Genomic DNA, 13054 nt, shown 5'->3' with positions numbered 1-13054 from the left:
TTTCTTACTAACTCCAGAATCCAGGAAGAAGTAGGAAGATGAAGCTACCAAGGTTCAAGCAAGGTTCAAACAGTCTGCAGTCTTGTTTCACACAATTTTGGTTATGTTTGGAAGGAATAGGAACACAGAGGTCCAGCCTGCAGGGCTCCAAATGTTCACTAAGACATTGGGTTGCTTTGGATTAGAGGGGAAAAAAGAAACAGGGGGTGAAGGGGAAGACTTGAAGTTGCAATTATGAAGACAATGTTTATGATGAAATGTTGAGATCCACCCAGCAACACCTGCTTACACTTGCAAAAACCCAGGGAAATTCAGTCATTTGGGGAACATTTGGTTATTTCAATGAATAGTAACTCTGATGTGGATGATTACTCTTCATACATGTACAATGTTTTGCTACCTGGAGCGATAAAGAGAGGAAGAGGAGTTCTTTTCATAGTCCTTCAACAGCACATGACAGAACTGCAAAATGAGAGGTAACAGAAACTCTGGAAGACATTCTCTGGAAGCTGATCCAATGCAAAATTAGGCAGTTGAAAGCTGTGGCTTCAGGGGAAACTGAGGCTATCTAACAGCTCCCTAGAGCCAAAAGGAGAAGACTGTATTCCCATCCCCTCCTGTTCTTTGTCATTTTCTCCTAGAGGCTGAGTTTCTCCTTTATATTGGCTCTAGCCAGCCAATACTATATCCCTTTACAAAACACTAACTCACCGTAAGAACAGGAACTATCTAGCCTTTCTGTTGCTTTTTAGTGAGATAATTGACTCATACAGGCATCTTTACTGGTGCTCGGCAAACCAGAGGTAAGCAGTAAGCTGGGAATGGGAGGCAGGAACAACCTCCTCCCACATCACAGTGAGCTGTTCAGGCTGGCTGTCTTTCTCACGAAGTCACAGCTCAACATAATACCACCTCAGAATCAGCAGACTGGATGTAAGTGCTTCTCAGACTTCATATTAACCAACTTGTGGATCTATCTGATTACATATATGTATTTTAACAAGATTATTTTGGTGGTGAAGATCGGCAATGGAGCACCAAACTCAAATACCCGCAGGCAGTTTATCTAAACTGGGGATTAGTCACTTCACAGATATGAGCGTAATGGACAATTTCAGTGCATTTCTACTCTTCCTAAACTAATTCTCCTTGAACCCTGAATGCTTCCCTACAGTGTACTGACAGCCCAGTGTCTCAGCAAGAATGAGTATGGGTCCAGCTCTGCATTTTCTAATATCTGTCTTATCTATATTTTCCATTATCTGGGCTATCTGTTTATTACTGTGCAGCACACAATCAGCTGCAGACAGGATTGTTCAACAGAAAGAATGCAAGATTGCATGGTAGAAGTGGTCTAAAATGCAGACAAATGCTGTTAACAAAAATCTCATTCACCCAGGATAAGACGGTTTTGCCTCCCAAAGAAAAAAAAACAACTTGGAATGAAGTAAATCCTGACAAAAAGACAACCTCAGAATGAAAACGTCAACTCAAATTCATGCTTTGTTGCCATTATTTACGTTTCCAGTTAAATCAAACAGTGGTAAATTTGAACTGTAGAACTATACAAAAAATCCTCTTCCTGGAATATTGTAAACACATGAAATTCAAACCCAAATGAAATCTGGTAATAAAGAAAAAAACAACATGAGTCCATAAATACAAGCCCAAAAATACAAGCTCTCAAGTCCATTTCTAGCAGTGCTGCAATTACTTAACCAGTCGTCAAGTGTGCCAGGTCAAAATAAGAACAGCCTTCTTAAAGGCAGGCAACGTGAAACTTTTAAAACCATAATCCATCTCTCGGAAAAATTGTCAGAAAATTGTACTAAAAAACCTCCCAGGGCTCTAAAAATGTGAAGTGATGCATGACTGCAATGGAATTCTAAAATTGCCAACTGATTTGAAGGAGGTTTTACACACATATATATACACACACATACAAACATATATATGTATTAGAAAGGAAAATTTTCTATAGTTAAAAAAAAGTGATCTACGGCATATAGCAAGCACCCGAAGCTGTGAGAACTCGCTCTCAGATTTGGCTACTGTTTCTTCTCCTGATGACGTGCAGCAACGTTACAGAGCCACATCTAATGAAAAGTGCTTTGTCAGCCTGGACTTTGCAAGAACTCATGAATATGTGAAACCCATCCCGCTATATTCATATCATGCTCTGCCCAGTGAAAAGAGCCACTATGTACTGAGAAACCCTTATTTCAAACAGCAGCATCTTGTGTACCTAAAAGGTCCTCCTGATAAAAAGCCAAAATCCTTGCATACAGCAAAATATTTCCAAAGAAGCTAGTGTGTTGTGCTCTGACATTCTGAAACCTATTTTTGGGAAAGCTTACTGGAGAATACTAATGTCTTTACAGCTTCTCCCCCCCTCTTATTTAAAGGAGCAACAACTGAAAAGTTGGTCATAATGAGCCTACATCTATGTAGTGGTTATATTATCTTCTGCTCCTTTCATTTTGTATAAATTATATTTAATGCACTAAACACATGGTTGTTAAAGTAAATAAGCACAAGTCAGCACAAGAACACGCACAACAAAAGCTATTCAAAAGCAGTGCATTTCATTGTATGTCTTATTACGCGTTTTATGGAACATGCCTAACACCTTAAAGTGTAATACTAAGCATGCCTACATATTTCACAAAAATATAGAAAAAATCCGATTAAAATGCAGCAAGGCCAATTTGATTAATGCAGTATTGTTAGCATAAGCTTCTCCCCTTGTTAAAAGCTTGATTCTGCCATTCCTACAGATACAGGGCAGAATTCTGCTCAGAAAGCAAATACCTCTCTAAATCAATGGTGCTTTTTATGAAGTAGGATACTGCGCAGCACTAGCAAGAGTAATGAAACTGGCCCTTTGTGATTTAACCGTGCAACATCAACTCCAGCTGAAAAAAAAAATACAGTTGATTAACTTATTTTCTAAAAAAAGAAAAGGAGAATATTGCTGCCTCTACCTTTGAACCCATTTTGAGGTCAATGGTAAGGGAAATGGGTTGCTTGCCATCTTTGCACTCTCATCCTCTGCCTGGAGACACCACCTTTTACACTGGATTCACAAGGCAGCGACACACCTCTATTTTGACTGCTGTAGCATTGGAGAGGAAAAAGGAGGTAAGGGGGAAAAGACTATTTTTCAGAAGGACTCGGGTACAATGGAAGTCCAATCTCCAAGTGATGTAGGACCAAACTTTCAAAGTTGTTGACGTGCCTAAAAGACCTAAACAGACATCACCCCAGCGAGCCACTCAAAGGCACCGACGTGAAATAGAAGACAAGACAGCTCAGAAGTCAAAGTTAGTTATTCTGGCTATTGGCTGGTAGCACACTGCAGTTACTGTGCTCAGAGATTATTGTGAATTGCACAAATAGATTCGTTACCAAACTGTCTCTGCCCCATATCTGTTAGTTTACTGCCCAATGACCCACTACAATTCTTGTCCAAATTCCTTGACGAACACAGCCAAATCAGTTCTCCTTAACTTCATGCACTGTACAAGTACAAGATGTACTTCAAGGTTCTGCACAGAGGGAACTCTGAACAGGTACTTTGTTTCAGTTATTTGTAAAATTGCATCACTGAATCCAACATCAGTCATTTGTGCACTTGACTGAAACGGCTGCAGTGTCATGCAAAACTGCAATATACACTGATATTTGGCAGCAGAACCCACGAGCCATCTTCAAAGGCTCAAAGAGCATACTCAACTGTGGCACACTGAAAAAAGTCTACATTTCTTGAAACTGTACTAAAAGCTCAGCTGGCCAAACAAGTTTCATACCTGCATGGTTTTATATTACTCAGTTTTACAGAAATAATTGAGATAAATATTTACAGTGTCAGAAGCCTCATCTTACCAATTTTCATATCAGAAAAAGTCTGAAAGGATTTTAATTTCCTTGCACTTGTCTGGACAATGATTTCTTTTTCCCCTCAATCACTTGTTTATCATCTTTATAAGGATGTTGATGTTATGGAGAGCCAAACTGCAACAATCCATAAAGGAGCTAAGATTGAAGAAGATGTTCTGAGAAGACCTCTTCCTGCAGATCAAAGGTGGAGTGACCTAAGATGCTTTCACTTTTTGTCACTGCCTTTATGTCAGCAGTAAATGTGCCAGAGTTCATGCAAGCCCTCCCTAATCCAATTTTAAATGAGCTGGCTTAAAACAGACCTAGAGACAATTAGCCACAAGAACTGCCACTAGAAGAATACATCAGTAACATCTTAAATCACCTCAGCTATTTTAAAAATGGATTTGTTCACACGTCTACTTTAGCAGAGATGTACATCATACTGCCAAAGCATATTTCAGTTAGTGAACATTCAGTTAGTTGGTTAGTGTAGTACAACCCGGCAGAGCTAAAAATAAGAAAACATTTCAGGCTAATACCAAGCAGTTTGGTAGTCTACACGGTAACTGTGAAAAACAGAAGTGGATTTGAAAATTTAGAATTAAAAGCAGCCACAACTCACCCATTTTGTTCTTAAAAAATAAAATAAAATAGAATGTCCAAAGAGTTTATTCAAGGAAGAAAAGAAGCCTCTCCGATTTCTGTTCCCGGGTTCCTTTTTTGGCATCTAGTGGCTCTGGACAGAATACCTGTTCCACTAACATCTACTCATAGTCTTTGGAAAAAAAAAAAAAAACCAACCAACGGATTTTGTCCCCCAGTATTAAAATTCTCAAATTTAGGAGCAATAGCAGCACAGAGTATGTTTCTCTATCTTGTTGTTGTTATTAATTAAGTCCCATTTCCCGCTCCTGAATTGCTATGATTTAGTTGCACTGGATGGGTTTGTTAGAAAGTAATGGAAGATGGATCAACAGATGTAGTTATTATGAAAATTATGGCAGCACATCAGAGGAATTGCAGCTGCTCAATTCATGCAAATAAGAGCTACTTGACAATGACTGTAATTACACAGTATGTCAAACAACATAGCTGGAGTAAAAGTAGAGAGTACATATTTTAGAAAGCCAAAAGATTTCCATTTCATTATGTTCTTATTCCCTAAACTCCTATTTAGGTATAACAGGACTCACTTTCTGTCACTGGACTCAGACATACAGAAAGGTCTACTAAGTCTCCCCAGGTGCATTTTCCTGTCAGCGCTGCTGCTGTCAAACATGCTACCTCTCTGCGTGTTTACTAGGCATTTCTAACACAGCCTGTACTCAGAGGCCACAGTCAAATCTGAGGTTCCAGTTCACCGGCTGCTGTGCAGATATGAAGAAAGATCCATCTGCATCTAGTTTCAAAGCAAGGGAAGATTGCTTCTAAGTGGCTCAGACAATGCTGATACCATGTCCTCTATCCAAAGCTTGTTCCTGATACCTGGAACAGTAGTGTAATACTCTAGCTTACTTTGCTTAGTATTACTTTTGAATATAAGTACTTTCAGCTTGTTCCGGACAATTCCTTTCCCACTTCAGGAGCTGAGGCCCTCTTAAGGAGCACGTTTCCTTCTCTTAGATAAAAATTTCACTAAAAGCTCCTCATTTTCAGAGAGGCTGTGCACAGTGCTTATTCTGTTACATCTGTAGGCTGCTTGCACATTAGCAACTGTTTAAATAAAGTGACATTTTATTATTTTAGTTTCTCCCAGTTCCTGTTCTGCATTCAGACTCTTTAATTAAAGCCGTCTGTTTTTTCCTAGTTGTTTCATGCTGGCAAATCCCTGCACCTGCATGGAAAAAAAACAGGGACAGAATCTCATTTGCTTTCCTCTGCATCTCAAATTCTTGTTTCAAAAACTGCACAGCACAAAGTTATGTTACAAATAATAAATCCAGAACACAAAGTACCAGACTAATGGAGAGTTCTATTTATTTATTTTTACTTATGACAGCCACACAAAGAGGCCTAAGAAGATACACAATTTAGCAGTCCTGCTACCTCTCACTCAGGGCTAAGAAGTTGGACCCACTTCGTCTATGATACAGACAGTTGCTAAAGCTCCTCACTCCTCTTGTTTTACACAGTGATTCAAACTGTATAATCTGACAGTAAATAATCTTTCCTTTGTACCCAAATATTTTTCCCCGTAAAGGCTGATGACAAAGCTCAGTTCCAAGTGCCTTGGAATTCAGGGACCTGACTCCTGGTAAAGTGGTACCTCAGGCTTCTCACATTTCATAGATGCAGTGATTAAATCACTGACCCAACATGACAGCTACTCAAATTGTTGATCTTACCTGAAATCACATGCTGTGGTAAATTCTGCTCCTCCTCCAACAGCTTTTCCTTGGATTAGTGCAACACTGATCAAAGGCAATCTACACAAGAGAGTTTTGTAACCAAAATTAATTCTTTTAGTCTTCTAGAAAATACAAAAGGATTCAAGCAAACTATCTCTATAGTAAAAGATCAGAAAAATATACTGTTCCAGCTCATTCAAATAAGCACATCTTTGCAGGTAAGTAGCACAATACCAATTCCACTTATGCTAAAATGAAACAGCAAGATAGATATCAAATGGAATCAAAGTAAAGAAGATCATGTACTATGTACATGCTACAGATTATACCTAGAAAGATTATCTGCAAGAAGGAGTGACAGGACAGCGACACAAGACCCTACACTAAGGCAGTACACTATAGAAAGCAGCAGAAAGGGACATGAAAAACTACATGGCTGGGTTATCTAAAAGCAATGAGATTCAGCATGATACCTTCAGCACCTTCAGTAATATCACCTCAGTCATCAACAGAACCTTTTTTTGCAGGACAAAACCATTCTTCAAGGTTAGCAACAATCTGTTACCTTTGATGGTGTTGTAGTTAATGATGTTCAAGGTAATTAATCTTGTTCAAGGTAATTCAAAGGACAGAGGGAAGGAAGAGTATGTAAGGAGAACCTCTTTCCCCACTGCCACCATTGTGAAATGGATACCAGCGAACAGTGACTGACTTAGGATAAGCCAAGTTCCCAAAGAAATGAAGCCAACTGGTTAGTCTGAGACTTTGCATGCTGATACAGCTGTTTTGTCTTTTACTACAAAGAGACGTTTACCTCATTGAGCAGTTTTGAAGCCACATTCAGAAGTCAGCTTCCCAATCGTGACCACGTTTGGTTTTACTTCAACAGAAGCACCAATGATTTCTTACGGCCCAAGTTCACTTACGGCTGCAGCACACTTCATACAATACACGGCCTAAGTGAACCCACTACAAGACGGTTAACCTAATTTTTCCTGTGGTTTATAGGGACCCACAAGATATGGGTCCAAGTCCCCTACATCCACATTGATCCATCTGAAGCGTCTCCTTCAGGATCACAGTCAGCCTCAGCTCCCTCTGAGGGAGATCGATCCCATCTACAATAGATGTTTCCAGACAGAAGTTCAGTGCTCCTCCTGAACCACAGATTCAACATACTCTAAGTCACGACACCTGAGGTGAGGGCTTAATCTTCATACATCTTCCTTCTCTTTGCTTTTTGATTATAGAGACCCACTTACACAAATGGATTCTGATCCTGAGGATTCCTTACAGACTACTACGTCTTCAATCTCCTTGGCAGTTTTAAAGAATAATGTTAACTCATAACACTTTCTCATATAGATTATCTGAAAACAAAGAATATTTATCTTCAAAGAGCTCTGAGCAGAAAAAAGACAAACACTACCACACATGGATTTAATAGAAATGTGATTTCTTAAGGGAAGCTAAATCTAAAAGAAAGGAAAAAATGTTTTTTAGAAGTACCAGATGGTAGAACTGAATACATTCCTCTTATGAAGTGGGAAGATTAAATAAATATATTAAATAAATGTTACCTGCGTAGGCTGCATAAGCTGGCCCTGCTTGTTTTTTAAGAGCTACTGATTTCTACTGAGTTACAGAAGCCAGCTTCAGAAACTTTGAATGCCTAGATTTCCTAGGTATCACCTGGCCCTCCACATATAAGCCTATAAGGTTTTCTTCTGTTCCAATCTCTGGGAAGTCTAATAGTTGCAAAATGTCAAGACCTAATTTAAATCCATAAATACCTACCCGATTAACATGTGTGAGTACAAGGTCTGGGATTCAAAATTATATACTTAAAACTACAAATTTAACTTTATACATCTTGTTAAAGAGTTAGCCATAACATATTCCAATCCTTATAATTACTTCATAAAGAAGGGTAAATAAAATATATTACCTCATAAGTCTGGTTAAGGTGTTTTGCATAAACATGCACATATTCATTCCATCCTACAAAGAATAGGAAATTAAAAAATGTTAAGTAACCCTAATGTGAAGCAACACACAGATGGAGTAGACAGGAGTATTCATTATACATTATACATTCATTTACTCTAGCTGGGTTTTTTCGCTTTGGTTAATCTTGCCCAAATTCCAGCCCAAACCTACTATGAACAAATAGAAAACCTAGTATAAATCAGGTTAAAAAAATTATCAGAACTCAATCAATTTATATGAATTTCAGTTATAATTAAGCCACTGTTAAAGTAACTGCAATACTGAATTTCTATGATGTGAAAATTTACATCCTTTCCTCTTAATTTCCCCTTCTCACTCCCAGTTAAACACCCATAAAGCTGACTTTTTAAAAGGCTGTATAGGACCATAGAGCGCTGCATACCTTTTACTGTTCCAAATCCATAAAGTTTTAGACAGACACAATTTACCAACTTTACTTTTTATTGTTTGGGCCAAAAGCATTTCAGCCAAAAAAAATCCCCACCCCACCTCCTGCCCCCCCCCCCAAAAACAAAAAGGAGAAAGATTCTTCTTATTTCTCTCCTCCTTTGTGTTTTACATCGGCTTACAAACAATAGTGAATAGAGAACAACTGTTCCCTTCTCTTCAAGTACAAGAACTAAGGGGCCGCAAATAAATTCAGTTGCTACTATGTTCAAAACAAGTATTTCTTCCTACAACACGTAGTTAAAGTGTGGAACACTTTGCAGCAGGGCATTGCAACCTCTCCATGAATTCAAGAACAACTAGATAAACTCACAACAGAAAAATCAACAAAAAGTTATTAAATACAAGGTAACACCTCTAGCTCTAGAAGTCTTAGTCACAAATTGCTTGGGACTAAGAGAATATTTTGAAGCAAAATCATAATCTATCTGCCTTCCCTGTTCTCATATTATTTCTCAGACCTCTAGTATTAACCAGGAACTCCACAAATGGTTGGGCTAAATGACCCAGTATGACCATGTTTGTCCACATACTGAACTGCATACACTGAACTACACATGTGCCATTAAATCCAGATTTAAAAAAAAAATACCGCCCCCCAAAAAACCCAAACAAACGGTAGGAAGAAAAAGAACAAACATCTCTTTATTGGCATTTACTAATTTCTAAAACACAGTTTTACAGGGGTTGGCATGTTAAAGAATCTGCCTCAATTAAAAGCGTCTGACTCATACCTCAGGGAAAGAAAAGATACGCAGTAAGTCTTCATTACATCTTGGAATAGGACCTTGAAATCAACTTCAGATGATTTATTGTCCTTTTATTCATGCATTCCCAAGACCTACTCTGCCGAACACCAGCCAGCATTATGGTGTTTAGGGACAGATCTCTGGCCGATATAAACTGCCATTACAATCACTACACAGGAACCAGTGAATTCAGTTTGATTACATTAAAGGCCTCCTTGAAAATTTCAGCACGTGTTGATTTACAACGAGCCTTTTAGTTTTCACTATAGCCACCTCCTACAGCCATTAAGACTGGTAGCAATATTTCCATTCCAAAATAAGGAACAATCCATTCCTCCATGACAGCTGTCTTGCCAGCTAAGTTCAAAACCCACACAAACATAAAAGGTACCAGTTCCCAGACATGGACTTGCACAATTCCCATACTACAACCATCAGGATAAAGCTGCAAAAAAGCTCTTGAGAGAAAGTAATTTTTCACTTCATCACAGCAGAGTCCTTGCATTCAAATTGGCCGTCTCAATCCATACCAAAACCCAAAATGGTAATTAAAGATTAATGTCAGAACAGACCAGCTTGATAAATGCAGTTATGGCTGAGCAGAAAAAAAGAAAGGTCTTCATATTCTCAGGTGGTAGAGTGATTACTGTGTATCACATGGAAAAAATGCCTGCACAGGAAACACCCTAAAAAAATTTACAATTACTTGAGTCCTGGCCAACATACCCTTCAAACCTTCCTGATAAGAAAAATAAGGCTACTAGTCAGGGTATTTTATCTGAATAAGAGAGGTGTTCACTGGAGTCTAGTGGAATAATCACATTTTCAACTCTAATACTGTCCCTGGAATAAGAAATCTAGCAAGTAGAAAGCGAGGCAAAATATAGTATGCACTACATACGGTAGAAAAGGATTAATAGTTTGCGGTGGGGATAGAGGAGGCAGGGAAGAAGAAAGTCAACCTCGTAAAGTAGAAAACTGTACCACTGACTCTTTTTACTGCAAGAGCTGAGGGTCCACTTTCACTACAGATCGAACAGCATTTCCAGACCATCGCCAACTTTTGAGAGTCCTCCCTCTGCAGCTTACTGCTTGGGAACCTCTGTCCTAGGGCTTCTAGACAGGGACCAAGGAAAGTGAAATTCTTCTTTGTGCCTCCTTCCTCTCAGCTGTCCTTTCAAGAGCCTCTCCTGCTTTTCAGCTAGCCAGCTCTTCAAGACTCCCTCCAGAATGAGGTTATTGCTCCTGGGAGCCAGGCTTACAAGCACAGAGATCCCACTATTAATTTGCCTTCTGTGATTTGGTCACATAATGTTAGCACTCGCCAAAGAAGAACAGGCAGGGGACCTGGGTTTGTTTCAGGGTTAGGAACAATGAAAATGGGAGAAGGAGGAAGAAGAGGAGGAAGAGGAAGAAGAGGAGGAGGAGCCACTAGAGGGCATGAAAATCCTTCAGCTTTCTTGGCCATTATTCTGCCTTTCCTGCACCACACGGAAAGGCAAACTGTATCGTAGACTATAAAAAAATAAAATCTTCCCTCAACCAATTGGCTGAATAAAAGAAAAGTGTTTTCTGTAATTATTAAAAGCTATGGGCTAAAGTAGCCTTGCAAAAAAATAAAGGAAAAACATACCAGTTCAGGCATGAAGCTATTCACTTTTCTTTTTTTTTTTTTTGCCTCAGGGAAGCCTGTGGACAGAAAACTTAACCTAATGCTCTTTTAACCTGAAACCAGACAAAACTCTCTCATCTGCAGCGAGTTAGAGGGCAGAGTTCTGCAAGACCAAAGAACAGCAAATGCCATTCCTTATTCTATTAAAGTTTTTATTAAATAAAGGCTATTAAATCCCACCAAACAGATGGTTTAGGAGTTGGCTATTATAAAGAAACTTTCAGTTCAGGATGAATAGTTCGAACTCTCCCAAGGAAATAGAAAGCAACCATGTTCAACTATTCTTGGAGCATTTCTGGTGACTCTTAGATTTATACTTCAGCACTAGCATGAGATCTAGATTCTTTGCATGGAATCTTCAACAAAGTTATAATTAATACTAACGCATTTCATTCTGCCCAGTATATCTGTTATGGACCCTAATCCTTACAAGAGCCCTTTCCACCACTGCAGTGGCTCCAAGTAATTTGTCTAAACATATAGACAGAATACTAAATGTGAAAGAGAGTATGGAAGCAGAATCACTGAGAATTACTGAATGCAGAATTCTGAAAGAAAGCCTAGACTGCAGATGAGAAAAGAATTTGCCCATGCTTGGTTTTAGCTCCTCTTCTGTAGCTATAATGCTAAAATAAGATGAAAATTTCAGATTAAAAAAAAAATCAATTAAAAAAAAAAACACAAAACCAAAAATCAGTTACATCTATATTTTTAAAATTCAAATGAAAACTCCCCCAAAAACATTTATATCTATAAAACATTGTATCTCCATATTAAGAAAAGCATACCTCTCACTGTGTTTCACAAAGAAAACAAAGCCTCCTATACCTTTTGAAAACTGGACCATCCTATTTATTTTATCAGGCCAGAAACATTTAAGATGTGTTTTTTATGATATTTAGTTTCATTGACAAACAAATCATCACTACAAATACCAGATTAATCAGTTTTTGAGTTGGTTCTTACAGGAATGTTCAATTAAATGTTTAATTTGTGTGATTAAATCCTGAAACTTGAAGTGTCTACAAAAAAGCACCAGGATGCCAGTTACCACAGTTGCAAACTGGGACGTAAGAGTGGCACAGGAAGACCCTCCTCCCCTGCAGCTGACAAAGTCCTATTTCACACATTGCCAAAAACCACACATTAACCCATAAAAAGAATTGCAGCACATGTGTAGGTTGCCAAGATGAGTGGCATGAGGGAAAAACTGCTATCAAACCCTGACCTCTTCAACCTCATAGTTACACACAAGACTCCCCTGACTGGACTACAAGCTCAATGCCAAAGCTCTACAGCACAAGAGTTGCATCTGTCCTTCCATTTTATGAAGGTTCAAACACAGTTTTGACAAAATTGAAACCTTTCTGTAATAGCAGCCACGCTATTTAAATTTGTTTTTTACTTTAGAATACATGAGAAATTATTACTTGTATCTGTTTCTAAAGGTCAAACTACTGAAGCACAGCTTATTTGACATGTAAATTCACCATATATTGCTCCGAGAAACTGAAATTACACTTTTAAAAGAAAAGGCTAAAAAGAATATGTAATGTAGGGATTCAGAGTTATGAATCAATTATAATAACACTTAAGCCATGGCTTAAAGGGGCTGCCAGCATTTTTACAACCATTAAAAGCTCCACTCTGGGACTTGCATGTAAAATTGCAGCAGAAGCATAGTGTAACATCTGTTCGAAAAGGACCTCAGAATATCAGAAAGCTCTTTTTTCTCCAAAAACTTTATTTGTATCACTACTTGCCTGGGAGTTGGATATTGCTTTGACAGCATTCAAATCAGATCCTGAGCAAAAGGTGTTTCCTGCACCATAGATGATAAGGCCTTTGCCATCTTTCCAGTTTTCCAGTTCAGTTACCCTCTCCTGGAGTTCTAGCATCATAGTACCTGTCACAAGACGGGAGAAGTAAAATTTTTAACATTTTTC

General features: G+C 38.5%; 1 protein-coding gene across 2 annotated transcripts in view; it reads right to left on the bottom strand.

Annotated features, from left to right (window-relative positions):
• Positions 1–13054, bottom strand: part of ECHDC1 (ethylmalonyl-CoA decarboxylase 1) — a 38945-nt gene that overhangs the window by 13434 nt on the left and 12457 nt on the right. For both annotated transcript variants that reach the window (XM_082481830.1, XM_082481831.1), the window contains 3 exons: positions 12872–13014; positions 8179–8231; positions 6228–6308 (listed from right to left, as the gene is read on the bottom strand). In XM_082481830.1, coding sequence (XP_082337956.1) covers positions 6228–6308; positions 8179–8231; positions 12872–13014 — 277 coding nt within the window. The remainder of the gene's footprint in view (positions 1–6227; positions 6309–8178; positions 8232–12871; positions 13015–13054) is intronic.

The sequence above is a fragment of the Vanellus vanellus genome (genome assembly GCF_965231255.1).
Source record: "Vanellus vanellus genome assembly, chromosome: 3".
Taxonomy (NCBI): Eukaryota; Metazoa; Chordata; class Aves; order Charadriiformes; family Charadriidae; genus Vanellus; species Vanellus vanellus.
This window is presented reverse-complemented; position numbering and strand designations above follow the sequence as displayed.